This window comes from Bidens hawaiensis, unplaced genomic scaffold, assembly GCF_021521415.1.
Source record: "Bidens hawaiensis isolate Kalapana, Puna unplaced genomic scaffold, B.hawaiensis_p1.1 tig00002236_1, whole genome shotgun sequence".
In the NCBI taxonomy this organism is placed as follows: Eukaryota; Viridiplantae; Streptophyta; class Magnoliopsida; order Asterales; family Asteraceae; genus Bidens; species Bidens hawaiensis.
This window is the reverse complement of record NW_027491119.1, coordinates 345,199-358,831: the sequence shown is the minus strand read 5'-3', so window position 1 is coordinate 358,831 and position 13,633 is coordinate 345,199. Positions and strand designations below refer to the sequence as shown.

Sequence of the window (13,633 nt, the reverse complement as noted above, 5' to 3'; positions counted from 1 at the left end):
ACCCCGTTCAGCCTCACTTATGGCACTGAAGCCATGGTCCCGGTCGAAATTGGTTTACCCTCACCAAGGGTCATGATTCAACCAGAGGACAATAATGCGGAAAGACGGTTAGACCTTATGCTAACCGAGGAACGCATAGACTTAGCCGCAATGCGTGAAGAGAACTACAAACGACAAATGCAAAAGTACTACAACACGCGGGTAAAACTCTGCAACTTCAATGTAGGAGACTACATATTGCGTAACAACGAGGCTTCGAACCAAGATCGCCCAGGAAAGCTGACTCCTGTCTGGGAAGGTCCGTACGTTATCAAACAAGTGCTGGGAAAGGGCGCATACCGGCTCGAAAGGCTCGATGGCACCCCCGTCCCAAGAACATGGAACGGAGCTCAATTACGCAAGTGTTACATGTAGATCAATTCCAAATTTGTAAAAGGCCCAGAGCCACTTTTAATGGAAATGATTCTCCTTAGAACATTGACGCTGATGATTTTACATTTATACTTGGAAACTTTCCACACGGATATGCCGGTCTTCACCGCATAATTACGAGGAAAGTCGTTGCGTGGGGAAGGCGGCAAAACCCGCATAAACCCAAAAAACGGCAAACCTTCACGCAGGTCAGTCATAGGTAAACTTTGGTCATTCCACTAAATGAAAGTGCCGGTCCTAACCGCACAAATCATAAGAAACCGAACCTATTGACAACCACGCGTCGAACGGTTAACTTATCCAAAACACTGGGAAAATTGCTAAAATAAACTAAAATATGCATGCGCAATTCATATAACGTTTATAACGCAAGTCTCAAAGATTCAAAAGTAAGCGGGAATATACCCCTTACCTCGGCAACCAAGTAACTATAAGACGGGTGCGGGTACAGTGTCAAGGCAAAACCCTTCACATACTTAGCACCCGCAGGGAATTGAAGCCAAGAATACCTCGGCAACCAAGTAACTATAAGACGGGTGCGGGTACAGTGTTAAGGCAAAACCCTTCACATACCTAGCACCTGCAGGGAATTGACGCCAGGAATACCTCGGCAACCAAGTAACTATAAGACGGGTGCGGGTACAGTGTTAAGGCAAAACCTTTCACATACCTAGCACCTGCAGGGAATTGATGCCAGGAATACCTTGGGAGTAAAGTAACTATAAGACGAGTGCGGGTACAGTGTCAAGGCAAAACCCTTCACATACCTAGCACTCCGCAGGGAAATGAAACCAAGAAGGATCTTCTGGGCCATGCTTGCGCAAACGGGAATAACATCCCCGCATAGCGGGAACGTCGAGAACTAGATTGTTTGAAACTTCAAGATGGAATTGGTGGTTTTAACATAATTGATCACTATGTTCAAAACTACCAAAACCTCATGGAGAATCTACACAAGAGGTACTCAACGCTCCTGACTTGCGAGGAGGTTACAGACCTACCCGCATCATACCCAAAGATCAAGCAGAACAGTGGGAAATTCTGCGTGACATTAGGACTTCCGCGGGAAGAATCCCCATGAAAAACCTTAAAACTAAACTCTTTTCAAAAACCCTTTGCTTAAGTCCAAAAGTTCACCTCACTTTATTAAACATTCATGAGAAGAACATTGGACTGGGGGGACTTGAAGAGGTAGGTCCCAGCAGAGCCCAGTTGGACCCACAGACTCACCTTGAAAAGGGACGTCTGCGCAGTTCAACCCGCAAGACTCCTTAACGGACGTCTGCGCGGTTGAACCCGCAAGACTAAACTAAAGGAACGTCTGCGCAGAAACCAACTGGATCAGCAGGACCCACCACGCTCAGAGACGTGACGTCCTCACGTGCGGTACGCAAGCTGTCCCCGCAGGAAACGCCTCCCAATGGTTTCCAGGTACTCCGCCTGTTCCCGCAGTTACGGATACCGGCCATCAGGGAAGGCCACCCGCGCAGCATGGCTACACGCACAAGGCTTAACTCTCATAATAATTCAGCAGTCACCTGAAGAAGGAATGAGCAAGCCGGGAACAGTCCCGCACAAAGGCGGGAGGGGGAATACTCCCGCCCAAATGAGCCAGTCCGTACGATACTGAGGATCTTTTACTGTACCTGACGAGGTATGGGCAAAAGATCTGTCCAAAGATACGACAGCTCATTGACAACAGTATGGCGAGCAGCATGCTCTTGTACTGTATGTCACTATTAGCCGCTACCTACTCACCAACTCCTGACATACCACGTGCATAGCCTGTAGTTGGTGAAAAAGGAATAGTACACAACAGGCCTGGTCACTATCAGCCGCTGCCTACCCACCAACTACCAGCATGGCACGTGCGTAGGCCACTGTTGGTGGAACAGGAATACTATTCAGCAGGCCACACCTCCTTGGAAACCTACCTTCGGCTATAAATACCACAAATGGTATGATCATCTCATCTTAACATATCTTATCATATTATACCTGATATCTGCTCTAGCAATCTCTTAATATACATTTATATTTAAAGAGCAATCTAGTCTGATTCTCACGCCGGAGGGTGGTCACAAGGAGGAACCCCCCCCCCCCTTCTCAGTGACAAGCTCACGGTGTCTGTTTTGCAGGTTATCAGAAGAACCATCTTTGCCGGGTCTAACCCCTCGTGGGAAACATCTATCTAACCCCCAGGTTACCCGTAATCTGCCCGGGGTCCGGTTAGTGTTTCTTCAACAACCGATTTAAAACTTCAAATCAGGATTAACTATTAAACCAGAAAATCAAACCAATCAGCTGTATTTAACTTTACATGATTAAGTTCTTTCTTTATAGCAAAATATCATCTTTTGTTAGATTTTTTAAAATAAATCAGGATATGTTTACTTTATATATTCATGAGATAAAATACTATATACATGAGATAAAATTATTTACATTTATAGATTTGATTACAAAATTAAAACCAATCTTTAAAGCACACGTTCGTTTTTGAAAAACTTAACCTGAAAATTACAAAACTTTAAAACAATACTAATGCTAACTTTATAATCACAATAAAGCTTGTCTTTAACTCTTTATTATTATTATAATATTATTACAGAGTGAACAAACTCTTTCCTTCTATAATCTTCTTTCTTTCTTTCTTTCTTTCTTTCTCACTATTAATCAACTTCATCTTTCATTTTCCTTTCTTTCACCTTTTGCCCCAATATGTACTCTTTCTTGCACCTCTAAAGCACCCGTTTTTATTGCAATTCTTGATCAAGATTGCCTGTGCGATCCATCAATCAACCGATTTGTGATTGTGGGTCGAATTTGATCAAGATATGACGAGATTCCAGCTGGGTTTTCCGTTGTCTTCGATAAAGATGGTTGATTTCTGGGTATCGGCTGATTGGTGGGATGAGATTAATGAATCAAGAAAGTGGCAAGATGGAATCTTTTTCACTCTTTGTGCGTCGTACGGCGTCGTTTCGGCCATTGCTCTTGTAAGCTTATTCACCCAGATGATTTACATCAAACCCAGTCATTAAGTTTGTTAATTTTGGGTATTTGTTATAGTTGTACCTCAATCTTGCTTTTTTTTAGCCCTTGATAGATTAGGTTTATTAAACTATTGGGTGTTTGTTTAAACAGTTAATTGTTAAGAAATTGTTGAAATGATTGATATTTTTAAGGATTTAGGGGATTAGATTTGATATGAATATTGATTTGTGCATGTTGTATGTGAATATTGTGTGGCAAGTTTTGCCTTTTTGGATTTAATCATTTATCGATAAAAAGATGGATCATTTCTTATAATATTGTTTGTTTTGAATATGTGCATGATTGCAGATTCAGTTGATTAGGATTCAGCTAAGAGTGCCCGAGTACGGTTGGACAACGCAAAAGGTTTTCCACCTCATGAATTTCATTGTGAATGGAGGTAGAACATTAAGCATCTATTAGACTAGTTTTTGTTAAATGATTCATGGTGACACGTATAAAATGTATTACTCGCTCGGTTTTATTGCAGTGCGTGCTGTTGTGTTTGGGTTTCACTTACAAGTGTTCAATTTGCATCCAAAGGCGAGTATGCTGTTTTTACTACATTTTTATGAAAGTATTTCACTTTCATATGTTTTTAGAAATAAGAAAACAAATTTGAAATCTTGATCAAATTTTGTTATTAGGTTTGCATTTGGATGCTATTGGAAATACCTGGCCTACTGTTTTTCTCGACGTATACTCTTCTAGTCCTATTTTGGGCTGAGATATATCACCAGGCTAAGAATTTACCAACGGGTAATCTCAGGATTATTTATGTGTCGGTTAATGCAGGGGTTTATTTGATACAAGTAAGCTGTTTGTGATCCCTTATGTTCAATAAGTCAACTGTCACTTGATTGCTATTTTGATCTTTATATGTATTTAACACAAGTTGTTCGCTTTAGGGTTGTCTTTGGCTTTATCTATGGTTGGATGATAGCAGCTTGGTGCAACTCATCGGAAAGATATTTGTTGCAGGTTAAGTTTTTTTACTAGTTGTCAAATGTCTAAAATACCCCTTGTTTAATTTACTGATGTATTCTTGCTTCATGTTTATGCTTCAGTTATATCACTTATGGCTGCAGTAGGCTTCCTGCTTTACGGAGGAAGGTGAGACTTGTAAAACATTTTGGTGATTCTATCGAGTATTTATAATACTTCCTGCTACCAAATAGTTTTAGGTTATTTCAAGTTTGTAAATGTTTATATCGAATGCTTTTAGGTTATTTATCATGTTGAGACGATTTCCTATTGAATCTAAAGGCAGACAGAAGAAACTTCATGAGGTTGGTGCTTAACATGTTTGGCATAAACTTATGTTAATTCTTTGATTATTCATGGTAAAAGAAGTAGCGAAAAACTGATTCCGATTTACTTATTGTAGGTTGGATCCGTGACGGGAATATGCTTTACTTGTTTTCTTGTAAGAGGCTTTGTGGTAAGATCCGATTACTCTTCTTCAACTGTAACTTGGTTTGGCAATAATTAGTAAACGTTTTGGATTGGCAAGTGTGTGCATATTAGTTATAAAGATTGTTGTCTATCCATGTGATTTTTTGTTTATTTGAACTTGATTTTTTTTCAAATGCAGGATGTTGTATCAGCTTTTGATTCACAAGCTTCATTGGACGTACTTGATCATCCGGTTTTGAACTTTATTTTCTACATGGTACTTTATACTAGCTATTCTTAAGTTTGGTTCGCTTAAATTTGACAGTTTTCATGTTTCTTTGTCGACCCGTCTATTACTAATATTTCTTTTTTTTTGCTCCTTAACAGCTGGTTGAGATTCTGCCCTCGGCTCTCGTGCTCTACATTCTTCGAAAGCTGCCTCCCAAGAGAGTATCAGCTCAGTACCACCCTATTCGTTAGTAGCTGCCTGCATCTATGCAGTATGCTGGTTACCATTGACTTTTACTTTCAACGGTCGATTCAGTGTTTGATGTTATTGGATCTGAGCAGACTCAAATATATGCAGATTTATGTTGCTAGTTTGATGTAGAATAATGGTAGCAATATGTCAATTGTCATTGCAAGTTGCAACTTGGATTGGAGAAATCTTTTTGATCAATTTCTTCGAGAACCTAAATTGTCATTTGGTCACCATTGTAATGCTTGACTTGAAGAACCTTATTTTTGGCTATTATTGTTTTAAGTGTCTTGAATATTTGGTATCCAATAAATAGAATCTTTCCTTGTATTAAGGTTGTGAGTTGTGACATTTATGAGCAAGAAGTACCCAAATCCTTTATTATGCTAAATTCTGAAACATATTTTTTTTACAAAACATCATCAGATTATATGCATTTTAACTATAAAAATAATCATTGTCTGATTTCATCAACTCCTGCGGCCGCAAATCTTACTTCAGCTGGTCGGGCTACTACAACGGGTTCATCAGCAAACAGGGCTTGGATAAATGGCGGGGTTTTTAGGGGTCGACGTCCAGTCATTTTCGGATAAACGTCTTCTAGAAAATAGTAAGCGTGACCCGCTATCATTCCCTGTATTTTTCAACAAATAAATTATTTTTCATGTTGTATTCTTAACATAAAGTAATATTTGTTTATGACTTACAAGTAGATCCACCCAAACACTAGCACCAACAAGAACAGAGAATCCCAATAAAACCTGCAAGTGGATAACAAGATTAATTTAATCTTAAAAGCAGATTTAGAAATCATAGATATATGTATTGGCAAGATTAGTTGACTCACCCATGGTAAGTATCCTGCTGTAAAAGTAAAGATGCCCAAGAAGCTCATATGTATTAATGGATTTTGTTTGCACCATACATAAACCTGTGAAGCAAACAATATGAGAAACGAAAGAGCATTAAATTCCAGTAACTCTATAAATCTATAATATTTGAAGATAAATAAAGTATATGCAGAAAACTTACCATCATAAACGTTAGTGAATTGCTAAGAAAGAAAATATTAGCAAATGATTCTGACAGATAAGGTATCATCCCTCCAACAATCACAGAAGTGGTTAAAACAGTTGCGCCAAATAAGAGCATATAAAAGAAATCCGCTGTCCTTCCCCGGAAGGAATTTTCTTCTAGAAGCTTGCAGTATCGAGACAGGAAGAACATGTGAAACAGAAAGTTCAAATCTGTAAACAAATAAGTTATCATGTTAGGGACTTTCTTCATGAATATACGGTTTCTCGTTTATAAGAATAGAACATACACAAAAGCATGTTTGACCACAAATTACATTTCTTGTTTCTGTGACAACAAAAACCAAAACCGGTTGAAACATGTGCAAGAATGCTTGCTTACCCATCTTTCGGAAGTAAAGGAAATTGGTGACCAGCCGCCAGATTTGATATTTCTCAACAACAAGCATCGGATTCAAGTACAAGTGCTTTGGGGAGATGATCTGCACAAAATTATAAAATTTCAAGTTTTGTACTTTCTGAGCTCATATTTACCTAAAACGTCACACATAAAATCTGTACTCAACAGATAGTTGAACATATAGCTTTCACTCATTATATCATATTGTAACTATAGTAAATTTAGTTAATATCAGCAAAAAACCTCCAACTCTATTAGTTTGGCCTCCATGAAGAACAATTTATACTCAACATGTAAATGCCACCACCTGCTAGTGGTATGCATGGTTCGGTTTGGGTCAGTTTTGGTTTAAAACCGAAACTTTGGTTTTTGAATTTTTGAAAACCATTTGGTTTCAATTTTAACGGTTTCGCCATTTGAGCGTGAAAATTTTGAGCCAAAACAATGGTATTGGGCCTAAATCATTTTGCTAATTAAAAACTAATCGATTATTATACATTTGAGCTAAAACATTCACATTGCAAATTTATTAAACTCCTATAAATTACTTAAAATTAAAAAGAAAAAATATTGAAATCTATAACTTCAGTTAGGTTCAGTTTTTCGTTTTTATTACATGCAAAGCCAAAACCGAACGGTTAGTTCGGTATTTACTTTTCACAAAATCATAAAACCTATTTAGTTCAATTTTTTTCGTTTTCTTATCGGTTTTTTCAGTTTCACACACACCCTGCCCCCTTCATAGTTTTTCTTATTAAAACAATTTAGTTTTTCAATGAAATGTGAACCCAAGCATACAATATTACAATTAAACCCTTTAATTTAACACAACAATAATTCCCAAATTATTCTGACCATATAAACCCTAAAATATTAATCTCACCCAATCCACACAAAATTAAACATTTTTATCACTTAATAGCCAAATCCACACATAATTCAACAAACAATTAAACTCATTAATCATCATGCAGCGATTTTAATAACCTAAAAATCGACGGAAAGCTGTAAATTAATGTAATTAACGTAATTACCTCAAGTGAACAGCCGATGGTGGTTACGACAGCTGCCGTGAGGTACGATCGAGTGATAATCGGCATCTGTTTGTACCAATCTTCCACAGCTTGAGCCATTGTTTAGCCTGAAGAAGAAGAAATAGAGATACAGTGATGAGTAAACCCTTGTGGGTTGGTTGGTTGATTGATAATAACGATTTGATGATGATATAAATATAAATATATATATATGTGTACTCTGAGGTACAAGTAGTGATAGCACAAATAGGATTCAAACAAAGTGAGTGGCACGTGCCAATGAGAGGTGGTTGTGACATGTTGTAGCCAATCACATCTTCTCAATTTGGGACAACATGTAGGAGGTTGACTATGTGGTTATTGGAAAACATCGTATTTATCTCAAATATACAAAAAAAAAATAAAAAATGGCCAGCTTATAAATAATAATAACAATTATTTTAGGTTGCCCGTGATTGCATATAACGCTGGTGATTCAGTCTATCGTTCAGAGATTTATTACAATAAAACCCTGACTCTTGCGTGATATTTTGTCACGAAATATACTAGAATTCATAACCTTTTATAAGGATAGCCGTAGAGCTACCATAGAACCAATTGGTTAATGGTAACTTTAATTGGAATTATTAGTTTATTACTTATTATCGCACATATTAAATAAATACTTTTTTTAGAAATATATATTTTAAATAACGTATCGTATGATATTTACCAAATTAAAAAAAAAATCATTAGCATTGTAATTTAGTATGAGAAAATTATAATCTAGATTTTACCATAAGGCAACACGTGACAATAGATAATTAATAGAAAAGATAGTGAAAAATAAACTTTTAGGTGGTTTACAAAGTTGACACGGCTTTTTCATTGTTTTTTTTATATTCATGTGGTATATAATTTATTTGATAAAATTCTTCTCTTACCTTTCAAGTATATTTACTTTTTTCAAAATAAATTATTTTATTGAAACTATTGTCAAAATAAACAAAAACACTTGTTTTTATAACACTTTCACCCTATAAATTGTCACATTGTATTGTTGTACCATGAGACACAAAGTAGCAATGCAATAGTTTAAAATTTGTGATTTCTCACGTCGTTGCAATTAACTACAAAATCACCTAACTTTATCCACTTATTATGATAGTTCGGTGAGGAATAATCAAACCTGGGGGCAGTAAACTAGGACCAAATTTGACTTTTTTCCTTTTCTCCATTCACCCTCGCGCCAACCTTCAACCCACTCCTCGCCTTTGAACCCAACTTCACACCTAGGAATAGGGGGGACAGTTTACTCCTTGAAACCAATATTACTCGGAGGGTTGGGTTGGGTTGGGTTGGGTGCCCTGCCTTAACGAAAATAACGAGGCGTTTTTCACCATTTAATGAAACCATTATGGATGTTTTAAAGTGATAGAATGAGACCACGCATGCAAATTAAAAACAAAATTTCTCGTTCATTTTGGTAAGGTTTTCATCAAATTGCGTTCACAGTGTGATGTTATTATTACATTTCACCTTTTGGTACACTCAGAAACCATTACTAGTTTTATCAACAATAATAACTATATTTTAGTATCTTTTCTTGAGTGGTCAATCTAGAAGTTCCATGAGCTTATTGTTGAGGATAAACTGGTTTAATGCATTTGAAGATTATACATTGCATCGGGTATTTGTGTAAAGCACGTAATGTTAAAAGTGACTTTAAAATAAGTTGGGGTAAACCATTAAACCAACACCAGCATACAGAAAAAGAACATCAGAAGCACAATGCAAAAACCAAATTACAAATCTTTATTTAAAAGTACCAACATTGTCAAATACAAACCAAACCAAACATTTGCCAAACCACTTAAATCTTTCACAAACTGACAAATAACCAAAAGCTTCAATTCAGTTACCACCACGCAGACGAAGGACAAGGTGGAGGGTGGACTCCTTCTGGATATTGTAGTCCGCAAGAGTGCGTCCATCCTCGAGCTGTTTCCCTGCAAAGATCAGCCTCTGCTGGTCCGGTGGGATGCCTTGTCCTGAATTTTAGCCTTCACATTGTCAATAGTATCCGAGCTCTCAACCTCCAGCGTGATGGTCTTGCCGGTCAAAGTCTTCACAAATATCTGCATACCACCTCTGAGACGAAGCACCAAATGGAGAGTTGATTCCTTTTGGATATTGTAGTCTGCAAGGGCGCGGCCATCCTCGAGCTGTTTCCCTGCAAAAATCAACCGTTGCCGGTCTGGTGGGATGCCTTCCTTGTCCTGGATCTTTGCCTTGACGTTGTCAATGGTGTCAGAGCTCTCAACTTCCAGTGTGATAGTCTTGCCGGTCAGTGTCTTCACAAAGATCTGCATCCCACCTCTCAAAAGTAACACCAAATGAAGGGTTGATTCTTTCTGGATGTTATAGTCTGCAAGAGTGCGGCCATCCTCGAGCTACTTTCCTGCAAAGATCAATCTCTGCTGGTCTGGTGGAATCCCTTCCTTGTCTTGGATCTTGGCCTTTACATTGTCAATTGTGTCGGAACTCTCAACTTCCAAAGTGATGGTCTTGCCAGTCAACGTCTTGATGAAGATCTGCATTCCACCTCTCAAACGAAGCACCAAGTGAAGAGTTGATTCTTTCTGAATGTTATAATCTGCAAGGGTGCGACCATCTTCGAGCTGCTTTCCCGCAAAGATCAACCTCTGCTGGTCTGGTGGAATCCCTTCCTTGTCTTGGATTTTTGCTTTCACATTGTCGATTGTGTCAGAGCTCTCAACTTCCAAAGTGATGGTCTTGCCAGTCAACGTCTTGATGAAGATCTGCATTCCACCTCTCAAACGAAGCACCAAGTGAAGAGTTGATTCTTTCTGAATGTTATAATCTGCAAGGGTGCGACCATCTTCGAGCTGCTTTCCCGCAAAGATCAACCTCTCCCTTCCTTATCTTGGATTTTCGCCTTCACATTGTCGATCGTGTCAGAGCTCTCAACTTCCAAAGTGATGGTCTTGCCGGTGAGAGTCTTGACGAAAATCTGCATACCACCTCTAAGGCGGAGCACCAAGTGAAGAGTTGACTCTTTCTGAATGTTGTAATCGGCCAAGGTACGACCATCTTCAAGCTGCTTTCCAGCAAAGATCAACCTCTCCCTTCCTTATCTTGGATTTTCGCCTTCACATTGTCGATCGTGTCAGAGCTCTCAACTTCCAAAGTGATGGTCTTGCCGGTGAGAGTCTTGACGAAAATCTGCATACCACCTCTGAGACAAAGCACCAAGTGAAGAGTTGACTCTTTCTGAATGTTGTAATCGGCCAAAGTACGACCATCTTCAAGCTGTTTACCAGCAAAGATCAATCTCTGCTGATCTGGAGGAATCCCTTCCTTGTCTTGAATCTTGGCCTTGACATTGTCAATGGTGTCAGAGCTCTCAACTTCCAAGGTTATGGTCATGCCGGTCAAAGTCTTGACTTGGATCTGCATTCCACCTCGGAGGCAGAGCACCAGGTGAAGGGTAGATTCCTTCTGGATGTTGTAGTCAGCCAAAGTACGGCCATCTTCTAGCTGTTTGCCAGCAAAGATCAATCTCTGCTGGTCTGGAGGAATCCCTTCCTTGTCTTGGATTTTGGCCTTAACGTTGTCTATTGTATCGGAACTCTCGACCTTGAGAGTGATGGTCTTACCAGTGAGTGTCTTAACAAAGATCTGCATCTGTACAATGAACAAACACAATAAGAATCAAAACAAGAAATTCACATTCACTACCAGCTAACAAAGATCAAATCAAATAACATGCTCAGAATAGAAGAAACATGGTCAAATCCCCAATACACTTAAAAAATTGATTAAATCATAAACTGTAGCTTACTAGTTTATTCAATCATAAACCTGCAACGTAATTTTATTCAACCATAAACAAACCACAACAATCATAGACCTGCAGTAAGCTAAATTTATTCAACCACAACAATCATAAACCTGTAGCCTAATATATTCAATCACAGCCTGTAACCTAAATTTATTCAACCATAAACTAACAATCATAAACCAGTAACCTCATTTCATTGAATCATAAAGCTGTAAACCTAATTTAGAAAAAGAAATCGTTTCCTACACACCTACAATTAACCAGATCTACAATAGCATCACACCTAGGGTTTGTATTAACTGTTTTACAAGTCACAGATCTATCTGTTAATTAAACGCTTCCAATCTCATAATTGAATCAAACGAATCACAGATCTATATATTATTAATCAAAACGTTTATACTTTCGTGACAATAATATAACAACAGCAAGCAGCGATCGTGCGTGCAACTATTGATCTGATAATTGAATTAAACGACTGAAAAATAGAAAAACGAAAGAAATAATAGATGGATAGATACCTTGAGAGAGAATTGAAGGATTATATAGAGAGGTATGAAAAGAGGGGTGGGCATGAAGGCGAATTTATAGAATAGATGATGAAGGTAGAGTGTTCGGGTATGGTCTCTACAACCGGAACGCATCACGCACTTACAAAATCTCGACCGTGCGTCGATTAATCGTTAGTCCTAACTTCAATGATTAATTTTAGGCTAATCGGTTAACGGTTAAATACGGCCAAAATCGACGTTTTCTGGCGAGATTCCATAAACAACCATCAATTTCCTGCAAGATTGTAGCCAATTTCCAGCCAAAATGTGTTTATGTATGTATAAGAATGAAAATTACATATAAAATGTGTGTATGTATACATAAAATTAAAGATTATTCATTAAAGTCCGATCCAATTAATCCTGATTAATCGCTAGTCCCCACCCTACCGTCCGATTAACGACTAGTGATTTTTACAACATTATTCACGCCCTTTATCTTGCTTTTTAAGTTATACCTTCGAGTTTTGAATTGTAATATACAAGTTACTCGTGCATCAATGTATAAAAGTTTCTTATGAACACACACTTTTATAATTTGATTCAAAGTTTCATGGGATTTCTTGACTTTTTTGAGCTACTTGCATGATAAACAACTTTTGTTAACACTATTCAAAATTCAAATACTTTATTTCCTTAAGGAGTATTGGTTTTGAATAATTTCCAATGCCACCAACTAAATGTTAAATGAGATTTTTATTTGCCAACGGGACATAGTTGGGATTATTTAAAACCAATATTCGTTTTCTTAATAGTGTTTTACTTCACTTGATAATGAGTTATTCATTTTCTTAACAATGCTTTTATCTTTACTTGATAATGTGTTGATCAAGCGTTGCCATACCTGCGAAACATGGGATAAAAATCTTCGTCAAATATAACATAGCATGTTATTGTTTTCTCTAGTTAACTAAAGTAGTTATAGTGTCAAATTAAAATTTAAATAGATATTATATGAACCAATACTTCTCGTATGGTGCCCAGCCGTATAATATATGTGGTAATATGGATCTCATGTGACCCAATACTTGCTTAGCGGGGTCGAGACGTATAATTCAAATGGATCTTGTACGACCGATACTACTCGCATGGGTTTGATTCGTAAAGCCAGTGTCGTATAAAGTGGCCAATGATCTCTAACACAAAAAGCTATCATCTATGCGATTGTATGAACCTATACGGCTTGTATAGGTGAAGTCACACGCAGGGCTGTAAACGAACCGAATGAATACGAACAAGGCCTTGTTCATGTTCATTTGTTAAGGAAATAATGTATTCACGAACACTTACCGAACGAGATTTTATATTTGTGTTCATTCATTAAGGATATAAATGTGTTCATGAACGGTTCACGAACAAACAAAATCATGAAGCTTAGAGATTAAGATCAATGCTTTATCAATGTGAATAATGAGAACGAGAACAATGA

General features: G+C 37.7%; 2 protein-coding genes and 1 pseudogene across 2 annotated transcripts; 1 reads left to right on the top strand and 2 right to left on the bottom strand.

Moving 5' to 3' along the window:
- Positions 1-3,156: 3,156 nt before the first annotated feature.
- Positions 3,157-5,646, top strand: LOC143611618 (tobamovirus multiplication protein 1-like). Its single transcript, XM_077085801.1, has 10 exons — positions 3,157-3,431; positions 3,778-3,868; positions 3,959-4,011; positions 4,116-4,280; positions 4,377-4,449; positions 4,536-4,581; positions 4,694-4,757; positions 4,856-4,909; positions 5,063-5,140; positions 5,251-5,646. The coding sequence occupies exons 1-10, from the start codon at positions 3,270-3,272 to the stop codon at positions 5,341-5,343; spliced, it is 879 nt and encodes a 292-aa protein (XP_076941916.1). The 5' UTR covers positions 3,157-3,269; the 3' UTR covers positions 5,344-5,646.
- Positions 5,647-5,689: 43 nt separating this feature from the next.
- LOC143611613 (derlin-2.2-like) lies at positions 5,690-7,924 on the bottom strand. The gene is made up of 6 exons (XM_077085795.1): positions 7,810-7,924; positions 6,758-6,857; positions 6,374-6,588; positions 6,189-6,272; positions 6,049-6,102; positions 5,690-5,975 (listed from the first exon to the last, which is right to left on the bottom strand). The coding sequence occupies exons 1-6, from the start codon at positions 7,906-7,908 to the stop codon at positions 5,796-5,798; spliced, it is 732 nt and encodes a 243-aa protein (XP_076941910.1). The 5' UTR covers positions 7,909-7,924; the 3' UTR covers positions 5,690-5,795.
- A 1,634-nt stretch (positions 7,925-9,558) lies between these two features.
- On the bottom strand, positions 9,559-11,506 carry LOC143612590 (uncharacterized; annotated as a pseudogene).
- Between the last annotated feature and the right edge of the window lie 2,127 nt (positions 11,507-13,633).